Source organism: Canis lupus, chromosome 5, assembly GCF_011100685.1.
Source record: "Canis lupus familiaris isolate Mischka breed German Shepherd chromosome 5, alternate assembly UU_Cfam_GSD_1.0, whole genome shotgun sequence".
NCBI lineage: Eukaryota > Metazoa > Chordata > Mammalia > Carnivora > Canidae > Canis > Canis lupus.
In genome coordinates this window covers 40,521,807-40,549,403 of record NC_049226.1, presented here as the reverse complement: position 1 = coordinate 40,549,403, position 27,597 = coordinate 40,521,807, and the positions used below count along the sequence as shown (strand labels likewise).

General features: G+C 37.4%; 1 protein-coding gene across 3 annotated transcripts in view; it reads right to left on the bottom strand.

The window, feature by feature from the left end:
* Positions 1 to 1,215: 1,215 nt before the first annotated feature.
* AKAP10 (A-kinase anchoring protein 10) overlaps positions 1,216 to 27,597 on the bottom strand; it is an 85,580-nt gene continuing 59,198 nt past the window's right edge. For all 3 annotated transcript variants that reach the window (XM_038537029.1, XM_038537030.1, XM_038537028.1), the window contains exons 11-15: positions 23,954 to 24,063; positions 21,104 to 21,186; positions 13,085 to 13,137; positions 12,361 to 12,456; positions 1,216 to 3,634 (exon numbers count right to left, since the gene is read on the bottom strand). In XM_038537029.1, the coding sequence (XP_038392957.1) occupies positions 3,629 to 3,634; positions 12,361 to 12,456; positions 13,085 to 13,137; positions 21,104 to 21,186; positions 23,954 to 24,063 (348 nt within the window). In that variant the 3' untranslated portion in view covers positions 1,216 to 3,628. The remainder of the gene's footprint in view (positions 3,635 to 12,360; positions 12,457 to 13,084; positions 13,138 to 21,103; positions 21,187 to 23,953; positions 24,064 to 27,597) is intronic.

Below are 27,597 nucleotides of genomic sequence, written 5' to 3'. Positions count from 1 at the left end.
ATGTGGGTCGCCTAAGTTGTAACCTTGAAAGTTTCGCTAGGATTTACTCTCACTTACGGTTCCAGCCAAAGGCCGGGTGTCTTGACTAGTCCACAGAAGTGGTCAGCATGTACCTATTTTGTGATAATCACTGCAGGGATTGATCACTCCATCATTTGAAGCTTATTTTCAGTTACTCATTAATAGAAATGCCCTCTATTTCGGGGTTTATTATAGTTGCTAAAAGCGGGGATGGTGTTTATCCTTTGGAAGGATGCTGGGAAGCATGACAAGGCTCTGGTCCAGAAGGCCTGAGTTCCTTTTTTTTTTTTGAAGGCCTGAGTTCTAATGGTGATTATCCCACACCCTTTTCCTGGGCCAGAGTAACTCCTCCCTATAAAAATGAGGCAATGTCTTTTAGCTCCATTAGTTGAGGATTCTGTTTTGAGAGAATTCACAAAATAACCAAAGAAGGTTTACTAAAGAAAAATTCCCTAGAATTTAGGGGCATTTTGCAAACATGCTGAGGATGCATGATGATTTGTAATTAGAACAGTCTGGTAGTACTTTAGTCAAGGTCCTTTTGGTCCCATGTTTTAATAAAAACTCTCTTCAGACTGATTTTTGAAAACCCCAAATGCATTTTAAGGCTACCTGAGGGGTGAACAGAGTCCACAGCAAGGATGGAGAACCAGATCCAAAAACCAGTTAAGTCCTCGAGGCTACTCAAGTGGCTGATCTGACTCACTCGCACTCACTCAGGTTTTCCTACTTCTGAACCTCTCAGCATGTGTAGGGTGGCTCACAGGTCCTGACTTTCTAAGGGCCCCACGCAAACTGCAATCCCAGAAGGTATCTCTCCTTCTTAGGGAGAATTCTTAAATTCTTAAGAATTGTCTTGAGCCTGTTTGGATCAGAAGTTCAACCCTGGTCTAATCAACTGGTATGTGGGGAGGTGTAAGGGGAATGATGTCATTAGTTTACAGACATGGTTCCTGCAGGAATGAGGGCAGGGTCAGTGTACCCCCAAACAGTGTCAATAGAAAGAGAGGCAGAAGAGCTCCTTCACCAGGTGCTTAGCTACTGGAACTTAAAACAACAGAGTTGTCTGTAATTTTCTACAATTCAGAGTGACCTTCTCCTCCAAACTCCTACTGAATTCAACACAGCTCCAGAAATGTGCATTACTTACATTTCATAAAGTTCTACCAAATACTGAAACCCAAGTCGAAAAAGTTACAATAAGTTGCTCCCTGTTTTATTGCTCTTCACTGGACTTGGTTGACATTTACTTTTTACTTTCATCAAATCTTACAGGAGTGATAAAGACATGGCAAGTTACAAAAGATACTGCTTTTTCACTACAAAAGGTAGCGCTTTTTCACTAACATCTTTTCTAACAATTTGCGTTGATAAACATGATAAAGATGGATGTTCAACTGATTCCTTGAGCCTATGAAAATCCTGCTGAGGCACTGTATTTTGTGGGCACACTGCATAGAACCTGAAACACAGTGGTGCCAGACTGAATCCAATTCCAATTTTAACATCAGTACAAGGATCTACTTCCGACCAAATATTAATCTGACTAATAATTTCAGGCCACAGTTGGCCACTGTGTCCCACAGCAGGTAGGGCAGAGAAAAGTAACCAAGTCTCCAATTTGCTATTCTTTTCTTTGTAATAATGTTACAAGTACTGACATCTTTAGCTCAGAAGCACAAAATGTATACCAAGAAATTACTATATATTATCGTAACTGAAAGTACTAGCTTAAATAGCCTAGAATCTTACAGAAATGGTTATTCCAAAACATGCAGAGGCAGCAAGTCACCCAAAACCACATTTTATTCTATGACCTTTATATTGCTTTTCTGTTACTTAAAGGTTGAAGCAAAGTGAAAGGATGGAAATACTTTTTTTAAAGAACAAAATGAGTTAATCACAGCAATTACACCTAATAAAACCTCAAGTCTATGGCGTACACTCCAAACACAAGGCTAAGTCCAGGAGCGGTTCATGTCTGGGTTTTGTAAAGCAAATGGAAATATTTGGAAGAATCAACACATTTCAGTAGAAGAGCCATAAATGCCCTGAAAGCAGGAAGTTGACACAATTTTAAATATAATTCATATATATATATTTTTTAAATCAAACACAATTAAATAGAATATGGTTTAAGTACATGAATACTTCGCTTTAGAAGAATAACAGAGGTGGTACATAGTACCAAAAACTTATACACAGCCTTTTGCTTCTTCTGTTGATGAAACAGTGTGCCTCTATACAATCAAATATTGCAATGGAATAAATTCTCTATTCATTCAAGGCTTTCTCAAGGACAGAGGTGATTAATAATTATATATTTTATATATATATATATATATAATTTTTTTTTTTTTTTTTTGCAAAGTCTGAGCAAAAGCAGTAACACCTAAGAGAATGTTCTTCCCCTTCAGTCATGTGCAGTGAAGAAGCATTGGCACTGCCCGGCCAGTGGAGTGTGCTCGTCAGTGGGGCAGCAGTGCTGATGGCAGCAAGGCCCCGCCCCAGGAGCTGACTGAGCGCAAGTGCAGTGAGGGGGTCTCCTGCGCTCCTAGAGACAGAAGGAAAAAAGGTCGCTAGCTGCACACTTACTTCCCAGCTCACATCAAAGAAGGGGGAGGCAGTCAAGGTTGAGTGCTTTCCCTATCCCCAACCCTTGCTTGCCAATCTTCAAAGGAAAAAAAAAAAAAAGGAAAAGAGAAAGGAAAAAAAAAAAACAAAAGCATACAATCGGAGAATGAACATTTTGTCCAAGCTATCACTGGGGGGAACCTGGAGTGATTGTTACTATTCCTTCTTTTCCACATGTAGTCTGGGGGGAAAGTTAAGTAACTTGGAGCACAGTATTCCAGAAGAGCAAGTTTTAATGCTCAGAGTCAAGGGGACTCATCTTTGCTAGTGAAGGAGAGACTGGTTTTCAGTATACTGCATCTCAGGAGCCATTAAAATGTGAAAATTGCATACTGTCACCAAAGGGAAGGACAATGTCACCGAGACTCGACCTGTCAGCTAGCTTCCTTCCAAATTAATGCCTCTGTGAAGGAAGATGGCCAGGGAGCCCTTGCCCTGGTCCACTGAAGGAAAACAATCTGCTAGCACCACACTGCCACTCTGAGCTGCCTGGCTCTTGGAGGGGCTGACTCACCTGTTTGTTTAGGAGGCCAAAGAAAAGCACGTCTGGTACCTGCTTTAGGATACTTTTAGGGATGGGTTTACCATTACAGGATGTGCATCAAATATCAGCTCTATGCTTATCTGCCTCCCACAGTATGTGGTCCCTGTCTATTCCAGTGGACTAAAACTCTTTCATAAATGGGTTATTGCCATTGGAAAGCTATTAATTTTCTAGTAATGTAAACAATACCACTTTGTCTCTTTATGACTTTCACTGTGTGAACATCATGTGCAGCAAATATGTCTACATGTCACTCTGCTTATGATGGAAGTCTAGGATTGTCTGCCATTCTTTCTTGGGAACAACAGTGATATCTCAGTGAAAAGAAATACAGTGCTTTGTTTTCATTGGCTGTGTTGAAGAATCCAACCAAAGGAAAAAAGTTCTCTTATTTTTCAAAAGCAGATTTCCTTTATCACAGGTCTTGAGTCATAGCTAAAAAAAGAAAAAGAAAAACGTAAGGCACATTTTTATAACCAGTGACATATTATCATTACAGATTAAGAACAGAACCAACATTTAGTGAGTGTTTACTACATACCAGCACTTATGACAGCCAGGATCTATCTGACTACAAACTTGAGGTAAAATACTGTAATTTATCTTCATTTACATATGAATGAAAGGAAGCTTAAAAAGGTCAAGCAACTTACCCTAAGGTTATATAACAAGTACCAGGGATCCCTGGGTGGCGCAGCAGTTTGGCGCCTGGAGACCCGGGATCGAATCCCACATCGGGCTCCCGGTGCATGGAGCCTGCTTCTCCCTCTGCCTATGTCTCTGCCTCTCTCTCTCTCTCTCTCTCTCTCTCTCTCTCTCTGTGACTATCATAAATAAAAAAAAAAAAAAACAAAAAACAAGTACCAGCACTTAGATCTGCTTTTATCTTCCCTTTTGACAACAGATATTAGAATGAAATATCTACTCTTTGACAGGAATTAACCACAGAGCATACTCATAAGAGAGGGCAAAGATTTATATACACAGACATTATTTAAAGTATTGTTTATAACAGGGAAAACCCTAAAGCAACTTAAATGACAATCCATAGGGGATTCATTAAATCAGGAGGGCTGTAATACAAAATAACCCAACACCTTTAGAAACACCCTCCCCGCTCCCACCAAAACTCTGCTCTTCTCACCACCTGATACAAGGTTCCAGAGGCTGAGACCCCTTTACCCACAGCACTGAGGAAGAAACAAACATCCCAGGAGACAGGGTCCGTGGGACATATACACATGAAACAATTTAGAAATGCTGTGAGGTAGTTTATGTTAAATGCCCAAGTACATTCTACAGATAAGCATAAAGTACGATATTCAAAGCAGAGGGGCTTCAACATGGGCTAGAGAGGCTGGGTATGCTTTCATGTAAGTAGGATGTCTCACATTCATATAGTCATGGAATGAGAATCAGGAGGGGATCTTATGAGACTGTCTTGTCCAATTTCTCTGATCTACTGATGAGGAAATAGGGTTTGGAGGGCGCCTGGGTGGCTCAGTTGGTGGGGCAGCTGCCTTCAGCTCAGGTCATGATCTCAAGGTTCTGGAATGGAGTCCCTTGTCAGGCCCCCTGCTCAGCAGGGAGTCTGGTTCTTCCTGTACCTCTACCCACTTCTTGTGATCTCTCTTTCTCTCTCTCAAATAATAGATAGATAGATAGATAGATAGATAGAAAGAAAGAAAGAAAGAAAGCAAGCAAGCAAGCTTAGAAAAGTAACTTGCAAAAGGTCACATATGTTCACTGAAAGTGGAATGAACAAGTTCTGTTTAGCATAGCACTTTTTTTATACTAATATACTGCTGATCCCTAAAGGACAGATATCTTAGCCAGCCAAAGAAAAGGACTAGCAAGCTTAAAAAATAAAATATAGCAAAATCTATATATCCTAAAAATAAAAAGCACATGGTAATAAAATCTGAACATATAACTCAAATGAAAAGCCTTAATTTTAAATACCTGCTTTCTAAAATGGTGTCTAGAAGAATATTTTCATATTGTTAAACACTTGACCATCAGCGATAATGGGGAATCACAACTTCACACACCTTTATCTTGCTCTTTGCTATTTTAGGTTTGCCTGAGCCACTGAAGATAAATATAGATAAAAATTATCACCCTTACAAAGAAAAGAAGACAGAATCTGCAAAAGTGAACAGAGCTTTGGTGTGAATTAGCTCTGTACAAAGTTGAAAATTAAACCAAGCTCTGGTAATGACAGTTCTTGGAGTAAATAGTTGGCAAGAAACAGGTGATACTGAGCCTAACTCTAAATGCAAGCCCTCCAAACTACTGTAGGTCATGTGGGATGTCATCTGAACATATTTAATTCTAATTCCTAGTTTTTGCTAATGTAAATAATAGAGGAATAGTTTAATGTCTATTTTATAAGGAACATCCTATTGCATTAAGTCTATGGGAATCAGTTCAAGTTAGAAAAGTCAAACTGCTAAAGAAACTGCGAAATCTCTGGCTTGAACAGAGGACTGGGGTAGGGTGCAAACTACGTGGCGGCCTTCAACTTTCTGAAGGTTACTTGTATGTCTCTCACACACACAGCTAGAATCAGCTGGTGAAGCTATAGAGAAAAAGTATTAGCTTGTGGAAGTCAGGATTTCCTATCGCAGCTGCTGACCTCCAAAGATGGGGAATTGATCACACTTACTCAATTCACACCTTCCTAATATAGGAGGGAGGGAGAGAGAGAAAGAGAGAGAGAGAGAGAGAGAGAGAGAGAGAGAGAGAGAGAGAGGAAGACAAAAGAAAAAAGAAGAGAAAAGAAAAGAAAGAATAAAGAAATAGCAACAAAATTTCAGAAGCTGGAAGCAAGTGGATGAGAGATAAATGACTGAAATGAAAGTGGAGAAAAGGGAGAAGCAACTTGATTTTACAGTGCAGGTTCCCTCAAAGCCCGGGAACTGGTAAATGGGATGGGGGATGGGTGCCCACACAAGGATTTCTTTAAAAGCCTGTTTTAGAAGTTAATAGTCTACAGTTACTGTTCTGCAATTCTGATCAGCCAGCCCCTGCTCCAAAACCAATCTTAGTAGGAAAATCTGAGCCTTCTTCTGTGAGCAGAATAAAACAAAGGGTCTCAGGGCTGAGATACACCAGGCCCGGCCAAGGACAAGGACGCTGTACTGACAGGAGGGAGACTGAGGAGAGGTATATATAAGGAATACTGAGACTTCCCTAGCTTTTCCCCACTTGGCTCCTCAAACATTGGTAATCTGGCCTTCATCCTCCAGGCCAGACACTGCTAGTGTTTTCTCCAGGAAATATGATCAGTCCAAGAAGGAAACTCAAAAAACAATCTGACATCGGAGTTCCCTAATGAAATACTTGGCTAGCATGTGTCTCACTTTTTAAGAAACTGCCAAATTGCTTTTCAAAGTGGCTGCAGCATTTTGCATTTCCACCAGTAATATGTCCACAATGCTCTACATTCTTGAATTGCCAGGTCAGTCAGTGTAAGTTTAGCCATCCCCTTAAGTAGCTGTGTGTCATTGCGACTGCAGTCAGCACTTCCCTCATGACAAAAGATGTTGAGCATGTCTGCATGTGAATATCTGCCGTTTATCTTCTTTGGTGGAATGTCTGTATCTTTTGCCCATTTAAAAAACATCAGATTGTCGGTCTTCTTATTGAGCTTAAGAGTTCTTTATTCTGGATACAACTCTTCTCAGAAAGTTGTTTGCAAATACCATCTCCCAGTCTGTAACTTGCCTTTTCATTTTCTCTACAGCGTCTTTTAACAAGTACAAGTTTCTACTTTTGATATAGATTAATTTATTCATTTTTCTCCTTTATGGTTCATACTTTGTATGAGCTAGGAAATCTTCACCTAACCCCAAATCACAAAGATTTTCTATGAGTTTTAGTTTTAGCTCTGACATTCAGATCAATGATCCACTTTGAACTGATTCTGTATGTACTATCAAGGAAGAAGATTTATTTTTCTCCTGTATATATATGTAGTTGTCCTAGTACCATAAACTAAAAAAAACTATCTTTTTACCACTGAATTACCTGGGCATATACGTCAAAAATCAATTGACTTCATATATTTGGGCTTAGTTCTATACTCTGTGTGTCTACCCTTATGCTAAGATCACTCTGCCTTGATCATGCAGCTTTATAGTAAATGTATCCACGTACGGTTAGTCTTCCAATTTCTCCCCACATGTTTTTTATTATTCAAGTTACTTCAAATCTTCCAATAACTTTTATAATCATCTTGTCACTTTCTACAAAAAACGCTGCTGGAATTTTTATTGTGACTGTACTGAATCTATCAGTAATCTTTGATAATCTTGTACAGCATGGAGAGTACAGTCAATACTGTATAACATTTTTGCAAGTTGCTAAGAGAGCAGATCTTAAAAGTTCTTATCACAAGAAAGAAAATTTGTGGTGATCATTTTGCAATGTATACAAATATCAAATCCCTATGCTGTATACCTGAAACTAACATAATGTTCTATGTCAGTTATACCTCAATCATCATCATCATCATCATCATCATCATCATCCTGAGGAAATACAGACTTAACAACATTGAGTCTCTAGATTCACAAATATGATTTGTTTTTATTTAAATCTTTAATTCTGGTCATTTGTAGTTTATATTGTACAAATCTTACACATATTATTAAATATATTCTTAGAATTTTAGGTTTTGGGATATTACTACGGATGGGATCCTTTTTAAAATTTTAATTTCCGGGCACCTGGTGGCTCAGTGGTTGAGTATCTGCCTTCAGCTCAGGGCGTCATCCTGGGGTCCTGGCATGAAGTTCCACATCAGACTCCCTGTAGGGAGCCAGCTCCTCCCTCTGCCTATATCTCTGCTTCTATCTTGTGTGTCCTCATGAATGAATGAATGAATGAATGAATGAATTTCCATTTCCAACTGTTAATTGCTAGTGTATAGAAATGTACTTCATTTTTGTATATTAACCTTTTATCCTTTAGCACTGCTAAACTTAGTTCTAATTGCTATTCTGTAAATTCCTTAAGATACTATCATCCAACAGACCCTTCTGTGACAACAGAAATGTTCTGTATTATGCATACATACTGGATCATACTGGATAAATCAGCTTTGGGAAGGTCTACATAAATGATAAGGTCTTCTGCAAGGAAACCAGTTTTACTCCTTCCTTTACAATTTATAGGTCTTTTTTTTCTTTGCCTTTTAGCACTAGCTAGGACTTCCAGTGCAAACATCCTTCCTTTCTTCCTAGAATATCAGGCAGTCTTTCCCCATTATGTATGATTTTAGCTGTGAGTTTTATCAGTTGGGGTGGGGGGAAGAGAACCTCAAGCAGATTCCCTGCTGAGCGCAGAGCCTGATTTCAGGACCTGAGCTGAAACCAAGAGTTGGATGCTTAACCAACTGAGCCACCCAAGCATCTACCCCTTCCTGTATTTTTGTTAAGGATTTTGCATGTATGTTCAAGAGAGACACTAGCATCTTTTCTTTTCTTGTAATGTCTTTGTCTGGTGTTAAGGTAATTGTAGCCTCATAGAATATGCTGGGAAATATTACCTCCTCTTCAATTTTCTAGAACTTTGTCTAGAATCGGCATTATTTCTTCTTTAAATTCCATCTGGGCCTGGAGTTTTCTTTGGGGGAAGGAAACTGACTTTCTCTTTCCCATCCCCCAATTTTATTATTATGATTGACATAACACTGTATAAGTTTAAGGTATATAATGTGATCATTAGCTATACATACATATTGTGAAATGATTATTACAGATTAGTTAATACATCTATCACCTCACATAAATACCATTTTAACAAAATAGTAGGAATACTTAAAATCTACTCCATTAGCAACTTTCAAGTATATAATACAATATTGTTAACTACAGTCACCACACTGCGTATGAGATCTCCGGAATTAATCCATCTTGTAACTGGAGATTTGTACCTTCTGACCAATACCTCTTCATTTCTCCTAACCCCCAGTCTTTGGCAACTATTATTTTACCCACTGTTTCTATGAATTCGACTTTTTAAAATTCCACATATAAGTGAAATCATACTGTATTTGTCAATGTGACTTATTTCACTTAGCCTATGTCCTCAAGGTACACCCATATTGTCACAAATGGCAAGATTTCATGTTTTTTATGGCTAAATTTTCTTGATCCAGTTAACTGTGACATTTGGATTATTTCCATGTAGCACCTGGCTATTATAAATTATGCAATGAACATGGGGTGCAGGTATCTTTTTGAGGTAATAATTTCATTTCTTTCAAATATATACCCAGAAGTGGGATTGCTGGATCTATACAGTAGTTCTATTTTTAATTCTTTGAGGAATCTATATACTGTTTTCCATAGTGGCTATTTCAATTTACATTCTAACAGTGAACAAGGGTTCTTTTTTTCTTACATCCTTGTTAACACTTGTTATTGCTTATCTTTTTTGATAACAGTTATCTTAACAGGTATGAGGTAATATCTAACTGTGGTTATAATTTGCACTTCCCTAAGAATTAATGATATTAAATACTTTTTCATGTACTTTTTGGCCATTTGGAATGTCTTTGGAAAAATGTCTTTTCAGGTCCTTTGCTCATTTTTTTAATTCAAATTATTTATCCATATATATTTTGGATATTAATTCCTCAAATTCAATTTAATAGATACAGTATTATTTAGGTTACTTATTTCTTCTAGAGTAAGCTTTGGTAATTTATGCATTTCAAGGAATTTCTCCATCTCATTCATGTTGTTGAATTTATTAGCATAAAGTTGTTCATAATATTCCACTATTATCATTCTAATAACTTTAGGATCTGTAGTGATGTCCCTTCTTTTTAATCCTGGGATTGGTAATTCTTATCTAATCTGTTCTGGAAGTCTCACTAGAGGCTTATCAATTTAATTGGTCTTTTTAAAGAGCCAGCTTTTGATTTTTCTCTATTATCGATGTAATTGATATTCACCTTTTTTTTTTTAAAGCTCAACAAAGAGCTCGAACTCATGATCCCGAGATCAAGACCTGAGCTGAGATCAAGAGTTGGATGCTTAACTGACTAAGCCACTCCAAGTGCCCCCAGTATTCTTTTATCTTCATTATTTCCTTCTTTCTGCTTTCTTTGGGTTTAAGAAAAAGTTTAAGATGACTGAAAACTTCTTTCTTGACTAATATAAACAATTTAATGCTATAAATTTCTTTCTAAGGACTGCTTTAGCAGTATTCCACAAATACTCTGTTGTATTTTCATTTTAGTTCAGTGCAAAAAAATTTTTTTTAATGATTTTATTTACTTATGAGGACACACAGAGAGAGGCAGATATATAGGCAGAGGGAAAAGCAGGCTCCCTGTGGGGAACCTGAGGCAGGACTAGATCCCAGGATCATGCCCTGAGCCGAAGGCACATACTCAACCACTGAGCCACCCAGGCATCCCAGTCCAAAATATTTTCTAACTTCCATTTTTATTTCTTCTTTAATCAATGGAAGACTAAGAAGTCTGTTGTTCAATTTCCAAATACTTGGGAGATTTTCCACATTTCCTTCTCTAGCTGACTTCTTGTTTAATTCCTTTGTGGTGAGTAAACAGGCTGTATGATTTCAATCCTTATAAAACCTGTTTTATGGCCCAGAATATGGTATATCTGGTAAATGTTCTATGTGTAGGCCAAAAGAACGTGCGCTCTGCTGCTGCTGAATACACTGTTCCCTTAGGTCAATGTCCTTTAGGTCAAGTTGGTTGATAGTGTTGTTCTATCCATTACTGAGATAGGGCTGTTGAAATCTCCAACAGTCATTATGGATTTATGTATTTTCCTTGTAGTACTATCAGTTTTTGCTTTGTGCATTTTCAAGCTCTGCTATCGGATGCACATACACTTAAAATTCATGATGTCTTCTTGATGAACTGACTTTTTATCATATAAAATGTCCTTTTTTTTTGCCTGGTAATATTCCTCATTTTGAAGTTTTACTTTTGGTAACATCTGTATGGTATATCTTTTCCATCCTTTTATTTTTAGCTTAGTCTTTATATTTAAAGTGGGCTTCTTACAGAGAGCATCCAGTGGGTTCTGCCATTATCTATCTAATCAGACAATCTCTGTTTTAACTAGACTATTTAGACCATTTACATTTAATGTAGCGATTAGAATGATTTCATCTAACCCTACTATCTTGCTATTTGTCTTCTATTTGTCCCACAGGATTCTTTCTTACCTTTCCCCCATTTTTGAGTTCTTTTGTATTATAGTATTTTTTAGAGTGTTGTTTCTATAGATGGTGTGTTTTCTCCTGATAATGGGTCAAGTTCTTCTGCTTCCTTGTATACCCAGTAATGCAGTGGATGGCAGACACTGTCATTTTTATACTGTTGAGTACTAAACCTCATTGTGTTGCTTTTAAGAAGTTGGCCTTTGTTCTGGCATGCAGTTGTTATTTAATGAGCAGTCTGATCCTTCAAGAGTTGCTTTTAAGCTTGGTTAAGGTGCTTTACTCTAGGGCTAATTTAGCTTCAGCAGTAAAGCATAAGGTTTCTGAGGACACTACCCAATGTCTTATATGTTACAAGATCAGTCCACACTGGCCAGCAGGGTGTCACCTAGTCCTAAACCCATGTTTCAGGAATTGCTCAACCTACTAATTTCTGATAGTTTTCTTCCCTCCCCATGCAGTTTCACCCAATACATGTATTGATCGTTATTTGGCCAAGGACTTCAAGGGACCTCTTATAAAGAAACAAACTGTGGAGCTTTCTTTCTGTGAAGTTCCTTTTCTGGTACCCTGCTCTAGGACTTCTAGCCACCTTGGATTATCCAAACTTTGATTTATGACTCCTTAATTCAGCAGCACTATGAACTATGTTTGGGTCTCACCTCCCTGGACTTTGGAAACTGCTTTTGGGCAGTGAGTTAGGGATCACATCAATGTTACCCTTCTTTTAAGGATTATAGACCTTTGCTGACTATTGTCCAGGATCTGCAAATAGTAGTTTCACTTAGTTTCTAGTTTTCTAGTGGTCCATAATAAAAGGGTAGTTTTTATAGCAGCTAAACTTTCAAAGGCAGAAGAAGAGTCTCCCTTATGTCTTTTTTATTTTTATATATCTGGAATTGAATTTTTCAGTTTTATATAAGCTAGATCAGAACACAAGTCATCCTTACCTTTGTAGACTTCTCTAAGGGTTGATCATATTGTGCCTGCTGCATAACATCACTGACTATCATTTTAGCAATCTTCCAAGCTAGCTCTTCTTGGGCCTTAAAAAAAAAAAAAAAAATTCAAACTGTTGCTAATGGTAATTCATTAGAAAAAAATCAAGACTTACACTATCAGCGCTCTAAACACAAGTGTATATGCATATCATTTCTACTTATCTGGATAAGAAGCACATTCCATATATGAAGGGACTTGGACCACACTGTGGCTACACTAACATGCTGTTCACTCACTGTCTTCTAGGGTCAGCTACATGACTATTTTCATGTTAGATGAGCAAAACAAAAATTTTTCTTTTTCCACTCACATCTCTCAATGTACTTAACTGGTAAAAAAGCAATCCTCTTCTATAAACTTACAGTGAAGCAGCAAACATTTGAGCTTTTTGTTTCTAATGATGCTGCTGATTGATGGAAACTTTAAGGCATGCATATTTTTCAGTGGCCAGAGTCTCTGTACTAAAGATCCCGCACTGCCCCCACGAGGCAATTGTCAGATGTTAAAGAGGGACCACCCTTTCTTGTTACATCCTGGATAAGGGAGCAATGTGCCATGCCCTTTAAACATAGGAACTAAAGAAACAGAAAACTTGAAACCTTATTCAGACAAGGTGCCTATTTCTTTATTCCAAAGAAATAGGAATTTCTTTACACTAAAAGTAGAATTTACCTCATCAGTATTTCCTTGCACCCATTTCTTCATAGCTTGTGAGAACATAGATCCTAGTAAACAAAACCAGAATAGAATGTAGATTTCATGCAGTTTTACATTTAAAAAGTGCTCTTATTCAAAAGCTACCTTCAGAAATGGATATTCTTTTTTTATAATCTCATCTAAAAATCTAAAATATTAAGGAATATTACCATTAATCAAAACTGATTATCTTCATTAATAAGTATTTAACTTGCAAACACCATAGTTCAAAAGACTCTTGAAAGGCTGTTTGAGAGTTCGAGACTTTTCTTCTATTCTCTATTGTCTAGTGTTAGATTTTCAGCAAACATTAAGCGAGCAAAAGAAAACTATGACCAGAATTTAGTCTTAGATAAGAATCTAGTAATACATCAGGAGATATCAATCCACTTACTATATATCCAAACTTTTCATACCAGCTCCTATGCAAAAGGGCTTCCAGTAGAGTTATGCTGTTTCACACTCAATCTCTGCTTTGTATAAATTAGCTGGGTAAGAGCAGAGTTTTAAATAGCCATGTTCAGGGGTGCCTAGGTAGCTCAATGGTTGAGCGTCTGCCTTTGGATCAGGGTGTTATTCTGGGGTCCTGGGATCGAATCCCACATCAGGCTCCCCAGAGGGAGCCTGCTTCTCCCTCTGCCTCTTTCTCTGTGTCTCTCATGAATAATAAATAAAATCTGAAAAAGAAAAAAAAAATAGCCAAGCTCCATCCAAGCCATGGCACACCTCAACCTCCTAGGAGATACACAAAAGCCTATCTACTTCTGTACTCAGGTGCTGAGGAATCATCAAGACATAGGCTAACCACTTTTTCCATGAATGAAATACACAGCTTATCCTTCCATTAACATAAATAGGCTCCTGTCCTAACTCTGCTTTAAATCAAATGGTTGGTAGATTACTTCTTAGGCAAGAACCTGATTAATTCAATGACTGGACTAGAACTAAAAATAGCATTTATGAAAGAGACAAAACCTAGATCCTTTCCCTTAAGAATTTTCAATATTAGCTCAGTCTGAATACTGATCTAGTTAAATTTTGTAAGTAGTCAATAGGGGCCACAACATTACACGTTCTGCTTAAAGTTGCAAATGGCCGTTGAACTGCCCAGTGTGCTGCTCTTTCTTCAGGCTTACCCAAAGAGTCACACTGTTGACAGTTTCCTAATTGCTTAACATTCTCTCTTTCTTTTTTTTTTTTTTAATTTTTATTTATTTATGATAGTCACAGAGAGAGAAAGAGAGAGAGGCAGAGACACAGGCAGAGGGAGAAGCAGGCTCCATGCACCGGGAGCCCGACGTGGGATTCGATCCCGGGTCTCCAGGATCGCGCCCTGGGCCAAAGGCAGGCGCCAAACCGCTGTGCCACCCAGGGATCCCAACATTCTCTCTTTCTTAATAGCCACGTGTTTGACTCCTTTCTGTATGTCCTCTCTCCCCTTTAATATCAAACTTCTTTTTCCTTCAACAATATTTTCTTTGGGTTACCTCATCCCATCCTGTGGTTTTAACTTCCTTCAAAATGCAAATAATCAAAAACTTGTCTTGGGTGTTAAATTCATACTTACAAATTGTCCTAAGTTGTCTCAAACTTAATGTGTTCCAAACTGAGCTCATCTGTTCCTACCTACTCTTTTTCTTATATCCTCTATCCCAGAAATTAATTTAATCCTTTATTAAAAATTTGTATCATAAACTTTCACCCAGAGAACTCAGGTTAGAAAACTCAATCCACCTTCCTCATTTATTCTTTTTTTTTTTTGTAAAGATATTTTTATTTTTTTTTAAAGATTTTATTTATTTATTCATGAGAGATACAGAGAGAGAGAGAGAGGTGGAGACACAGGCAGAGGAAGAAGCAGGCTCTATGCAGGGAGCCCGACGTGGGACTCGATCCCAGGTCTCCAGGATCAGGCCCTGGGCTGACAGCGGCACTAAACTGCTGAGCCACTGGGCTGCCCTCATTTATTCTTTATATGAAATCTGTCACCAAATTCCTCCTTGAATGCAGTCTCTTGAATTCCTCCCTGGAAGTCTTAAAAATCTGACCTTTTTTTTTTAAAAAAGGATTTTATTTATTCACTCATGACAGACACACACACAGAGAGAGGCAGAAGCACAAGCAGAGGGAGAAGCAGGCTCCACACAGGGAGCCTGACGTGGACTCGATGCCAGGTCTCCAGGATCATGTCCTGGGCTGAAGGCAGCACTAAACCACTGGGCCACCCAGGCTGCCCTGACCTTCTTTTTAATTTCTGCTACTACTACCTAGCTTCATGTCCTCTTCTTCTATCTACATTATTAGCTATTCCTACTACTTGACTGGTTTCTCTGATACCAATTCATTCCTGTATCACTGCCAGAAAAATGCATCTAGTTGGTACTCTGCTTAGATCACTAATGATGGGGCACCTGGCTGGCTCAGTCAGTGGAATGTGTGACTCTTAATCTCGGGGTTGTAAGCTCGAGCCCCATGTTAGGTAAAGAGATTACTTAAAAATAAAATCTAAGGGCACCTGGGTGGCTCAGTCAGTTAAGCATTCTGCCTTCAGCTCAGGTCACCATCCCAGGATCCTGGGAACAAGCCCCTTGTGGGCTCTCTCTGCTCAGCAGTAGCCTGCTTATCCCTCTCTCTGCCCCTCTCCCCTTCTTGTGTTCTCTCTCACTCATGATCTCACTTGCACGTTCTGTCTCAAATAAATAAATAATCTTAAAAAAAAAAATCCCTGATGCTTACATGACAGGAACCCAGGCTTCTTAATATGAAATGCAAGGGCTTTCCCATGTAAGTACAGTTTCATCAACCACTGCATCTAGGCACTAGGGACTGTCACTACAGGGACCACATGCTCACATCTTTTACAATTCCTTGTTATACTTTCTCCTAGATGATTTGAATGCAACTTTTTTTTTTTTTAAAGATTTATTTATTTTAGAGAGAGAACATGTGCACATGCATAAGACCGGGGGTGAGTGAGAGAGAATCTCTAGCAGACTCCCTACTGAGCATGGAGCCCAACTCAGGGCTTGATCTCACAATCCTGAGATCATGACCTGAGCCAAAATCAAGAATCAGATGCTTAAACAACTGAGCCACCCAAGCACCTCTGAATGTCACTTTTAAAGTTACTTTTCTTGCCCTGAAAGCAAAGTTCTCATACTCTCAGAAGCCTCTGATATACCCTTCTCAAAACTCAACTCTTTCCTCTATGCTATATCAGTATTTCAAAACCCAAATTGAAACTATAGATTAATAAATGATGAACATTCTTGCAGCTACCCTCAGCAGGGAAGGTGAGAAAGTAGAGCTGAATTGTCACAATGGTGTCTGAGCCAAAGTCCTGAGAGTGTTATTCATCTGCTGTGTGATCCTCTAACAAGTTAAAATTTCTCGGATCCTCAACTACTTCATTTGTAGAATAAGGAGGTAATATCCACAGAGGTTACTAGAAATCTCCATTATTTGGGATCTGAGAAGGCTTCAGGGTTCTGTGAGTATCCTCAGAAGAATAAAGTAATCTGGATAAAAAATCTTAGTGTCTGTGTCAGTCTAAAAAACAATACTTTTCTTAAATAAATATCCACAATCTTACCATCTATATATAATCTCTGCAGAAATTCCTCTAGATAAATTAATTAAATCAACAAATATTTAATGAACGCTTATCATGTGGCAGGCATAATTTTAGAATCAGGGAATATAGTGCCAAATAAGATAGATAAAATCCCTGCTCTCAGAGATGTGATATTATACTCATGGAAGAGAAACAGACTATAAACAAGTATGTGAATAAATCAGTAAGATAATATCAGACAGTAATAAAAAAAATGGTATGTTAGAGGTACAGATGAGCTGAGATCATGTAGGCTAGGAAGTCCTCTCTGAAGAGAGAATAGTTGTGGGGCACCCGGGTGGCTCAGTTGGTTAAGCGTCCTCCTTCAGCTCAGGTCATGATCTCAGGGTCCTAGGACTGAGCCCCATGTCAGGCTCCTTGCTCAGCGCAGGGTCTTCCTGTATCCCTCTTCCTTTGCCCTTCCCCACTGCTCCTGCATGCTGTCTCTCTCTCTCAAATAAATAAATAAATAAGATCTTAAAAAAATATTTTCTCTTTTGATGAGAGACTACTTGCCATGAGAAGGAGCACATGAAAGCCATGGCAGAGAGAACAGCAAGTGGAAAGGCCCTAACAGAGAAGGGACCTCAAAAAAAAGAATAAAGGAGATTCTAATTAGAGTCTAGTCCATGAAGCAGAGAGTGGTTCAAGACAAAGTGGTAGAGGCAGGGAACATTCCTAGGTCACAGCAGAGAGGTGATCCAAAGCTATGGGAAAAGAGATAGGCAGGTAATTAAGCAATAAAGCACATAGGGTAAGAAAATTCAAAAGGTAGAGGAAAAGTAAAAGGCATCTCCCTCTTCTCATCCTTAAACTATATGATCTGCTTTGTGTATCTTTCCAGGAAATGTATATGTATATTCTTCTAAAAACAACATACATAGATCACTTATGATATATTCTAACCAAAAGGTATAACTCACATCAAGACTTTAGGTAACAACTCCCAGTTTACAAGAAACACAGTGAGAAAGGAACAAGCTGAACAGTACAACTAGGAAAATCCAGAAGGTTGGGCATGTTATAGAATAATGACCCTGACAGGCTTACCAAGGCAGGGTCATAAAAGAGGGATGAAGTTAGATTAAAATAAACTCTGAGTACACCTTCTTAGTATCCTTAATAGATAGCGTCATCTCTGAGTAATGAATAAAATTTGCTAACTCCTACATTAGGTCATTTACTTCCCACAAAAATATGTGATTTAAAGACGTGTGGGGCAGCCCCGGTGGCACAGTGGTTTGGTGCCGGCTGCAGCCGGGGGTGTGATCCTGGAGTCCTGGGATCGAGTCCCACGTTGGGCTCCCTGCATGGAGCCTGCTTCTCCCTCTGTCTCTCTCTGTCTATAAATAAATAAATAAAATCTTAAAAAAAAAAAAAAAGACGTGTGGACAGCTAAAGGAAGCACTGGGATATACGGATGCATTTACTCAAACTGCAGAAACTACTATTACTTTATATAAGCATGTCTCGATTACATTAATAATCCAAGTAACTTGATGGATGAGTTTGCTGGTAGATATATAATCCTGTTGCCTCTACCTTCAAACACAACCCAAGTCTGACCATTCCTCCATTATCTAATTCACAACCATTATTATCATTCTTTACTGAGACCATGGCAAGAATGCTGTTTCCTTGCTTCTCCTCTTAAATTCCTACATCTTATTTTCCAAAGGGTCACCAAAGCCACACCTTTAAAACATTAATCACATTATGCTACTCCCTTGTTCCAACTTCCAACACTTTCAACTTCCTATCATGGTCTGTGATAACTCCTCCCACCTTACTTGCCTTCTACCATGCATCCCTTTGCTCACTCCTCTTCAGTCACACTGGTCTTGCTGTGGCTTGATCATGCTGGGCTCTTAAGCTTCAGGGATCGTTCCTGTTCCTTCTGCCAAGAATGCTCTTCCTGCAGATACGCCAGGGCTCACTCCCCCATTTTGCTCAGGTCTCTACTCAAAATGCTACTTTCTCAGTGAGACCTTTCCTGACAACCACTTTTTAAAAATTTTTTCATATATAAGTAGGCTTGATACCCAGCACGGAGCCCAACACGAGGCTTGAACTCACAACCTTGAGATCGAGACCTGGCTGAGATCAAGAGTCAGATGCTTAATTGACTGAGTCAACCAGGTGTTCCTCCTGAAAACCACTTTTTTGTCTTTTAAAGATTTTGTGTATTTATTTATTTTAGGGGGAGAGAGAAAGAGAGAGAGAGTGCGAGTGCAAGAGTGTGAGCAGGGAGGGGGTGGGGGAGAGGGAAAGGGAGAGAATCCTAACAGATTCCACGTTGAGTACAGAGCCCAATGTGGGGTTTGATCTTGAGATCATGACCTGAGCCAAAATCAAGAGTCAGATGCTAACCAAATGAGCCACCCAGGCACCCCTCACAACCACTTTAAGATAGAACTCTCCACTATTCTTATGTTTATATATATATAAACATACATACACACACACACACACACACACACAATATTTATCTGTTTACTGTCTCTTCCACAATACTGTGAGCTCCACAAGGGCTGGAAATTTCATTTTCTTCTCAGAATCTAGAACTGCAGATGCAAAGAGCAGGCACTCATATTTTAGAATGAATAAATGAAAAATATGAAGAGATTAAATAAACAAAATGAGCAAAGATAGTGTTTGGAAAAAAAGTTTTTTATGTAGCTACTAACTACATATCTTGACTCCTGTATTAAAAAAAAAAAAAATCCTGCAAGCACTCATTATCTATACTTTAGTAGTAGCACTTCTTCATGAAATATCAGAGAAGACAGACCAGCTTTTTAAAAAAATTAATGAGTGCAGAGATTCTCTTAATACTGGAGATGCCATTATCCTCACTGACAGAAGCTACCTGAGGACAACGTGGAGCCCTTCTTGGCCAATACCCTACAAAGGCTGTTTAGTACTTTTGCTCCAAGGCTACTAGTAACCTCTTCCTTGTATTCATGTTTCACCCAATAAAAGACACTACTAGACTCTAAGCTTAATGACAGGATCTCTATCTTCTAACCAGCCCAGTGAGTATGAGTACACAGAGGCACTAAAAACCTATTACTAAATGTTCTTTCAGTCTGTAAACTTTTCCCGATCATGTTCTTCAGACTTCTTTGGCAATATAAGGTGAAATAGGTAACAGGTCCCTTTTTGGTCTAAATTATTTCAACAATTGCTGCATCTTTAGCTTATTCTGTCAATGTATATCTGACCCAAAAGTAGGCTACTCATCAACATAAAGTGGTGTGATTCACTACTCGAACAGTTGCATTAAAAAATAAACATAATATGGGGCACCTGGCTAGCTCAGTCAGTAGAGGAGCATGCGACTCTTATTCTTAGGGTCATGATTTTAAGCCCAGGTAGAGTTTACTTAAAAAAATTTTTTAAATACACGTAACAGGAATGGAGTCCTATTAAATCCAATAAAGATTAACAATACCTCTTAATTTAAACACACTTACCAAGATGGAGCATTTTCTTTTTTAAAAAGTGTTTTTTAAAGGTTTTATTTATTTGAGAGAGAGCGAGAGAGCGAGAGAGAGAGAGCAAGCGATCACACAAGTAGTGGGAGAGGGAGAAGCATACTCCCCACTGAGCAGGGAACCCAACATGGGGTGATCTGATCCCAGGACCCTGGGATCATGACCTGAGTGGAAGGCAGACACTTAACTGAGCCACCCAGGCACCCCTCGAACATTTTCTTCTTAAAAAAGTTAGTATCTTTTACTCAAGACAATAGTGTCAATCCAATCACACTGAAAAATTTCTAGATCATAAGTGAATGGATCCACATTGGTTTCCAATTTTAGTATATGAGCTGCCGAAGCGAGCACTCCACATTGGTTTCCAAAAATCTTCCTGTGTCGACCAATTGTTTGGAAGCTGAAATCAGTCACAAATAATGTTCTTGTCAAAAAAGATTTCTGTGTTTAACTCTTACAGTTGAGTGAGCACTCTCCTGCTGGTTAAACAAAGGATTTGAATTTCAATCTACTAATATTTTTCACAAATATTTCATAATAACTTTCAATAAATTAGAGGAAATTTAACGAACTAAAGGGGCTCAAAATAAACATTAAGTCCAAGCTGGACTGGGTATTCACCATTTTAAATAAAAAGGTCATCCTTACATAAAGATGTGCTTTCTATAATGGTAATGCAACTTCACAAACTTTCATTCAGAAAGACTGCACAGAGATGCAACTACACACAGCCTTTGGAATCAGTTGTGATAGAAACATAAGGTGAGAGGTAAAGCAGTTATTTCATAAAATAAACTGTTTAAATCTTAAGTGACCCTTCATTTACAGTCAATGACTAACATAAGTGAAGGCCTTATGCAGAGTATAAAATTTTACACCACAAACCTTTTGATTTCTTTACATCAGGTTCAGGCTCAGATTCTCGGATGAACTGCCCCAAGTCACTTACTCTTCCAAATGTCATCTTCCTAAATAAGTACAAAAAGTAGAACATGATTTCTAACAAACAATTTTAAATTAAGAAAAGAAAAATTCCATTCTTAAGCATCTTATCTAAATCCAGAAAGCTAAAAATACAATTTATAGCTAGCTCATGTTATTCAGAGCAAAGCTTATTTCAAATAGAAAGTCCCCCAATGAAAACAAAATCTTTAATTCAATGTAATTTCATTCAAAATCCCAAAAAAGGTTTATGAAACATGATGGATAAAGACATATCTCACAATTCTAAAATTTATACACAAAAGAGAAAAAGTATAAGAACAGCCAAGATAGGTTTGTAAAAGAGATAAAAAGGTAGGAACTTGCCCTGGATCAAAATATGTATTATAAAGCTGGAGTAATTATATGTGATAATTACATTTGCTATAAAGCTATAATAATATAAAACAAAGTTAAAAGGCAAAGAACACAGTAAAAGATCTTAACAGACATTACTAATTAATAATATTAAAAAAATACAGAATCCTACCAAGTCACTAAGAAATCATCCAACAGAAAAACGTAAAAAGGAGACAGTCAATTCATAGAAGAAAAAACTGAATAAAATGCCAAAAGAAACTTAATCTCATGAGTAGTAGTCCAGATTGGTAAAAACAAACAAACAAACAAACAAACAAACAAACATGTAATGTTACTTACTATCAATATAAAGATGTGGAGAAAATTAGTATCTATATTAATGAGGGATAAGAATGCATAATATATAGATACTTTTAAAGGTAAGTTGGTAAGATCTATTAAAATTTAAAATCTGCTTCTTGGTACAAGAAGTATATAAAAGGAAATCTTTTGCTATACTGTTTATAATAGTGAAGAATTGCAAACAACTTAAATACTCATCAATACCAAAAGGGCTAAATAGTGGCCACGGTTATGAGCTATAATTAGTATTATACAGGGAATGCTACAACATGGTTAAAATGAGGTAAATCAGTATAGACTAGCAAAGAAAAATCTCCAAAACTCACTGCAAAGAAAAGCACAAGATACTGAATACAGTGTGATATCAATTACATAAAAATAAGCAAACAAAAATACATACTATATCAGTGATTATCCTGAGTAGGAAAGGGAAAGAATGAGCATTGATGTGTGACCAAAGGGGACATTAGCCTTATCTATCAATTTTTATAAGAGATTAATGTATTTGTAATTAAAAGTAGGTTAAAAAAAAAACACAACTCTGTATGCCCATATATTATTTCACCTCGGGCAGAGTGGGTCTTATTTTAGGGCTATTGCTCCTAGTAGGCCATCATTTCACATGTGGTTGCAATACACTGATAGATACAATTTTGTCTGCCTTGAGAAAAATTTCAGGAAGATGCCAAAACAAACATTGAGAACTATCTTTAAAGATGAAGAAAAGTCATTATTTCTCTACTTCTGACCCATTTTACACATTATTTGTTAAAATATATTTAATTTACACACACAAAGAACTTACAGAAGTAAACGATCTTGGAACTGACAGATTGTCTTAAGTTAGGTTTTAAGTAAATGAACCAACCATCCCCTAATAAATATAATCTTTGTAATTAAATAATTTATGCTTATTGTCCACCATTTCCTAAAAGAAAAGATAAAGATTACAAATTACAACACTGACTCAGCTGAAGTGGCTTCCTAAAGGCAGTGTGGTCAAACAGCCCTTTATTTATACCTGAGTACTTTTCAGGATTCCTTGGTCTCCCAAAGTATCACTGCTACTTTCTGATAAAATCAATTAGCTAAACATGTTGAAATCACTTTTTTATGGTGTTATCAGGACTGGGGTTGGGGTTGGGTACGGTAATCAAGAAGTTACACAGGTTTATAGGTTCATCAGCCATCTTTAGGGAAGAGGAAGTGATTTTATGATTTGATCTGTGGTAAAGGTTGGCAAGTGGCATATGCTATGAACTGACTGATGTCTTTTTGTAATAGGATAAACCCAATTCTTAAATATAGAGAAATAACTTTATTATTTTCAAGTATTAGTTATATAGTCCATAAAAAATGGTGCTGGCATCTTTGTACTTTTAGTTTTGCTTTTAAAGATAGAGACTTTGAAATAGCTAACATATGAACCAAATGACATATGCAAGAGATACAACCTACAACATATATAAACATGACATAACTCAGCCTTGTACAGTGTGGTGGACTGATGATGGTAATGGTATTTATGGAGTGTTTACTAGATACCTGGAAAGGTTTGGAATGCTTTTTATGTACCTCATTTAATCCCCTAAGTAACCCAATGAAGTAGTAATACCATCTTCATTTTGGAGATTAAAAAACAGACACAGAGGTTGAGTAGTTTGCTAATAAGTGGTTGAGACAAGATTAAAACCCAAAAGTCACTCCTGAGCTTCCACTCTTAATTGTGGTCTACTGGATATGATATATAGTAGTGCTGGGTATATAACAGTAGATTAAAAACATGTTTTTTTTTTTTTTTTTAAAAAAAACATGTTTTAAATTAAAAAATATAAGATGCAGGTTGCCTGGGTGGCTCAGATGGTTGGGCATCTGCTTTTGGTTCAGATCATGATCCCAGGGTCCTGGGACTGAGCCCCACATTGGGCTCCCTGCTCAGCGAGGAGTCTGTTGCTCCCTCTCCGTCTGTTCCTCTCCCTGCTTGTGCACGCGCTCTCGCTCAAATGAATAAGAATCTTAAAAATAAGTAAATAAATAAAAGATGCAAAATTCAGCAGACCTGTAAAAATCCTAGACGTTAGTTAAGCTTACCCTGCATACGTCCGCTGATACAAAGATTCTGGATCCAGACTTGCAGCGTCCACAATTATCGCTTCATCAAAATTTTTCAGAATTTTAACACTGGCTTTTTTCATACTGGACTACAACAGAAATTGTAAAATTAATAGTCTGTTATTTGGGAATCAAAAAGTCCTGGGTTTGGAAAATGACAGATATGTACAAAATCTTCAGTATTTGAAATATACGTAATTCTCATTCAACCCTATCATTACAGAGATGCTGAACAGCAATGATTCTAAAATGTAACCTCAAAATATAACCATGGGAGGAAAGCACAGTATTACAATATACAATATATGCATTTAATGCCATATGTTTGTTTTCTTAATGATCTAAGTTCCAACAAATGTGGTATCCTCACAGGCATTACATTCCCAAATGTGCAAGACTGCCATCCACCCAGGCATATACAGCTTAGCTAACTTTTATAGAGTCACATGAGGCCATGTGACAAAAGAGAAAGTAAAGAAAACTTTCTAAAATGACAAGCTAGATGAGCGTAGTAAGTTCCCCTCTAGCATGTCATCTCCCACTCCTCATCCCACAAAAAAAGCAAGTCAGAATTGATATTTCTACGAAATACCAGAGCCATGGGTTTTCCCAGATACTCTACTTCTAAAAATTCAATTACAGACAGATGCAGTTCCACAAAATGACTAATATATAAGATTATTATTCACTGTAGCATTGTTTAAAATAACAAAAGATGAGAACATGCTTAATGTCCATGATAAGGTATAGGTTAAATTAATAAAATAAAAATTGGACGCTTATAGAACACACTCTCATCTACAGTGTGTGTGTGGGGGTCTCTTTACGTGCCAACGGTAAATAATTAAAAAGAAAGAGGCACCAGCATAAAGAAGGTAGAATAGTTCTTTGAGGCTACTGTTAACTGAGATACCAAACCAGACATCACAAGAAAAGAAAACTAAAGATCAATATTTCTTCTAAGTATAGATGCAAAATCCTAACAAAACATTAGCAAACAAACCCAGCAACATATAAAAATAATTATATACCATGATCAGGTGAGATTTATCCCAGAAATGAAAGGTTGGTTTAACATCTGATAATCGATTAAAGTACTACACCATATCAACTGAGTAAAAACCAAAACCCACATGACCATCTCAATCGATACAGAAAATTTTTGACAAAATCCAACACCATTTCATGATAAAAAAAAAAAATTAGAAATAGTGGGAAATAGCTTGATAAAAAGCATTTATGAAAAATCCATCCATACCTAACATATTAAAAGATGAAAAACTCAGGGGACGCCTGGGTGGCTCAGTGCTTGAGCATCTGCCTCAGGGTGTGACCCCGGGTCTGGGGATCGAGACCCACACACTGAACCCCCTGTGAGGAGCCTGCTTCTCCCTCTGCCTGTGTCTCTGCCCTCTCTCTCTGCGTCTCTCATGAATAAATAAATAATTGTAAAACAAAATACAACAAAACAAAACTGAAAGCTTTCTTCATGAGGTCAGGAATAAAACAAAGATGCTCACTTTCACCACTTCCATTCAACACCATACTGCAAGTTTTAGCCCAACCTATCAGGCAACACAAAGAAATAAAAGGCATTCAAAGTGGACAGGAAGAAGAAAACTATTTCTATTAGCAGATGACATGATCTTATATATAGAAAATCCTAAAGAATCCACAAGAAAACTATTAGAGTTAACAAATGAATTTAGTAAAAGCTGAAGTACAAGATCAACACAAAGTTGTACTTCTATGCATTACCAATGAAGAATAAGAATATGAAATTAAGAAAATAATTCTATTTATAATAGCATCAAGAAGAATGAAATACTCAGGAAAAAATGACCCTGAGTAGGTATAAGACTTGTACACTGAAACCTACAAAACAACAATGAAAGAAATTAAAGATAGCTTAAATAAATGGGATAACATCCCATTGTTCATGGACTGAAAGACGACTTAATATTGTCAAAATGGCAATATATCCCAAGGAATCTACAGATACAACGTAAATTCAATCCTAAAATTTGTATGCAATTTCAAGGGACCCAGAATAGCCAAAATAATCTTACAACTGAAAAAAAGCTGGAGGACACACAGTTCCTGATATTCAAATTTACAAAGCTGCAGTAACTTTCTCAATAAATGGTTTGGGACAACTAGATATTCACATGCAAAAAAAAAAAAGTTGGACCTTAGTTCAAACAACATGCAAACTAATTCAAAATGGATCAAAGGCCTAAAACTCAGAAGAACACACAGGTGGGCATGGGGAGTGATTGTTAATGTTCCATTTGCGAGGTTTCCATTTGGGATGATGAAAAAGTCTGGAACCAGACAGTGGTAATGGTTGCACTACACTGTGAATATACTAAATGTCACTGAATTAGAGACTTTATAACAGTTAACTTTATGTTAGGGGAATTTTTCTTTAATTAAAAAAAACTATATCCACTTACAATGAAAATACGAGCACAAGAAAAAAAATTCCATTTATAATAGCACCAAAAAGAATAAAATATTTATCTATTTATCTCTTTTTAAAAATAAAATACTTAGAATAAATTGAAGAAATACAAAACGGACACTTGAAAACCACAAAATGCTACTGGAAGAAATTAAAGATCTGAATAAAATTAAAGGCATCCTATGTTCATGGGTCAGAATATTTAATACCGTTAAGATGGCAATATATCCCAAACTGATTTAGGGAGTCAATGCACTCTGTATCAGAATCCTGGCTGGTGTCTTCAGAGAAGCTGACAAACTGATCTTTAAATGCATCTGAAAACTCAAGAGACCTCAAAAAGTCAAAACAATCTTAAAAAAGAACTAAGTTGGAAGACTCCTGCTTCCTTCTTGACTTCAACACTTGTTACCCAAGCAGGAGTAATTAAGACAGAGTTAAACAGTTATCATTTGACCTAACAATTCTACTTCTAGATATATACACAAGAGAAATGAAAATCTATATCCACACAAAAACTTGTACAGGAGCATTATTCGTAATAGCCAAAAGAGAGAATCAACCCAAATGTCCCTCAACTGATGCATAAACAAGATGTGATGTTTGTACAATGGAATACTTGGCCATAAAAAGGAATAAAGTTCTGGGGAGCCTGGGTGGCTCAGTCGGTTGGGCAACTGACTCTTGATTTTGGCTCAAGTCATGATCTCAGGGTCCTAGATCAGGCCCTGCTTTGGGCTCCCTGCTCAGGGGGAGTCTGCTTCTCCCTCTCTCTCTCTCTGTCCCTCCCCCTGGCTCATGCTCTCTCTCTCTCTCTCAAATGAAAGATCTTTTAAAAAACCAACAACAAAAAACAACAAAAAAAGGAATAAAGTTCTGATATATGCTAAACATGGATGAACCTTGAAAACAGTATGCTAAGTGAAAGAAGCCTGTCGCAAAAGACCACACATCATATGGTTCCAATTATATGAAATGTTCAGAATAGGCAAGTCTATAGAGACAGTAAGTAGATTAGCAGCCGCCTAGGGCTGGAGGAATGGTGGATTTGGAGGGTATTAGTTAAAGGACACAGTTTCTTCCTTAGGTAAAAAACTTTTTAAATTGGCTGTGGTAACAGTTAAGCAACTCTATGAATGTACTAAAACCACTGAATTAT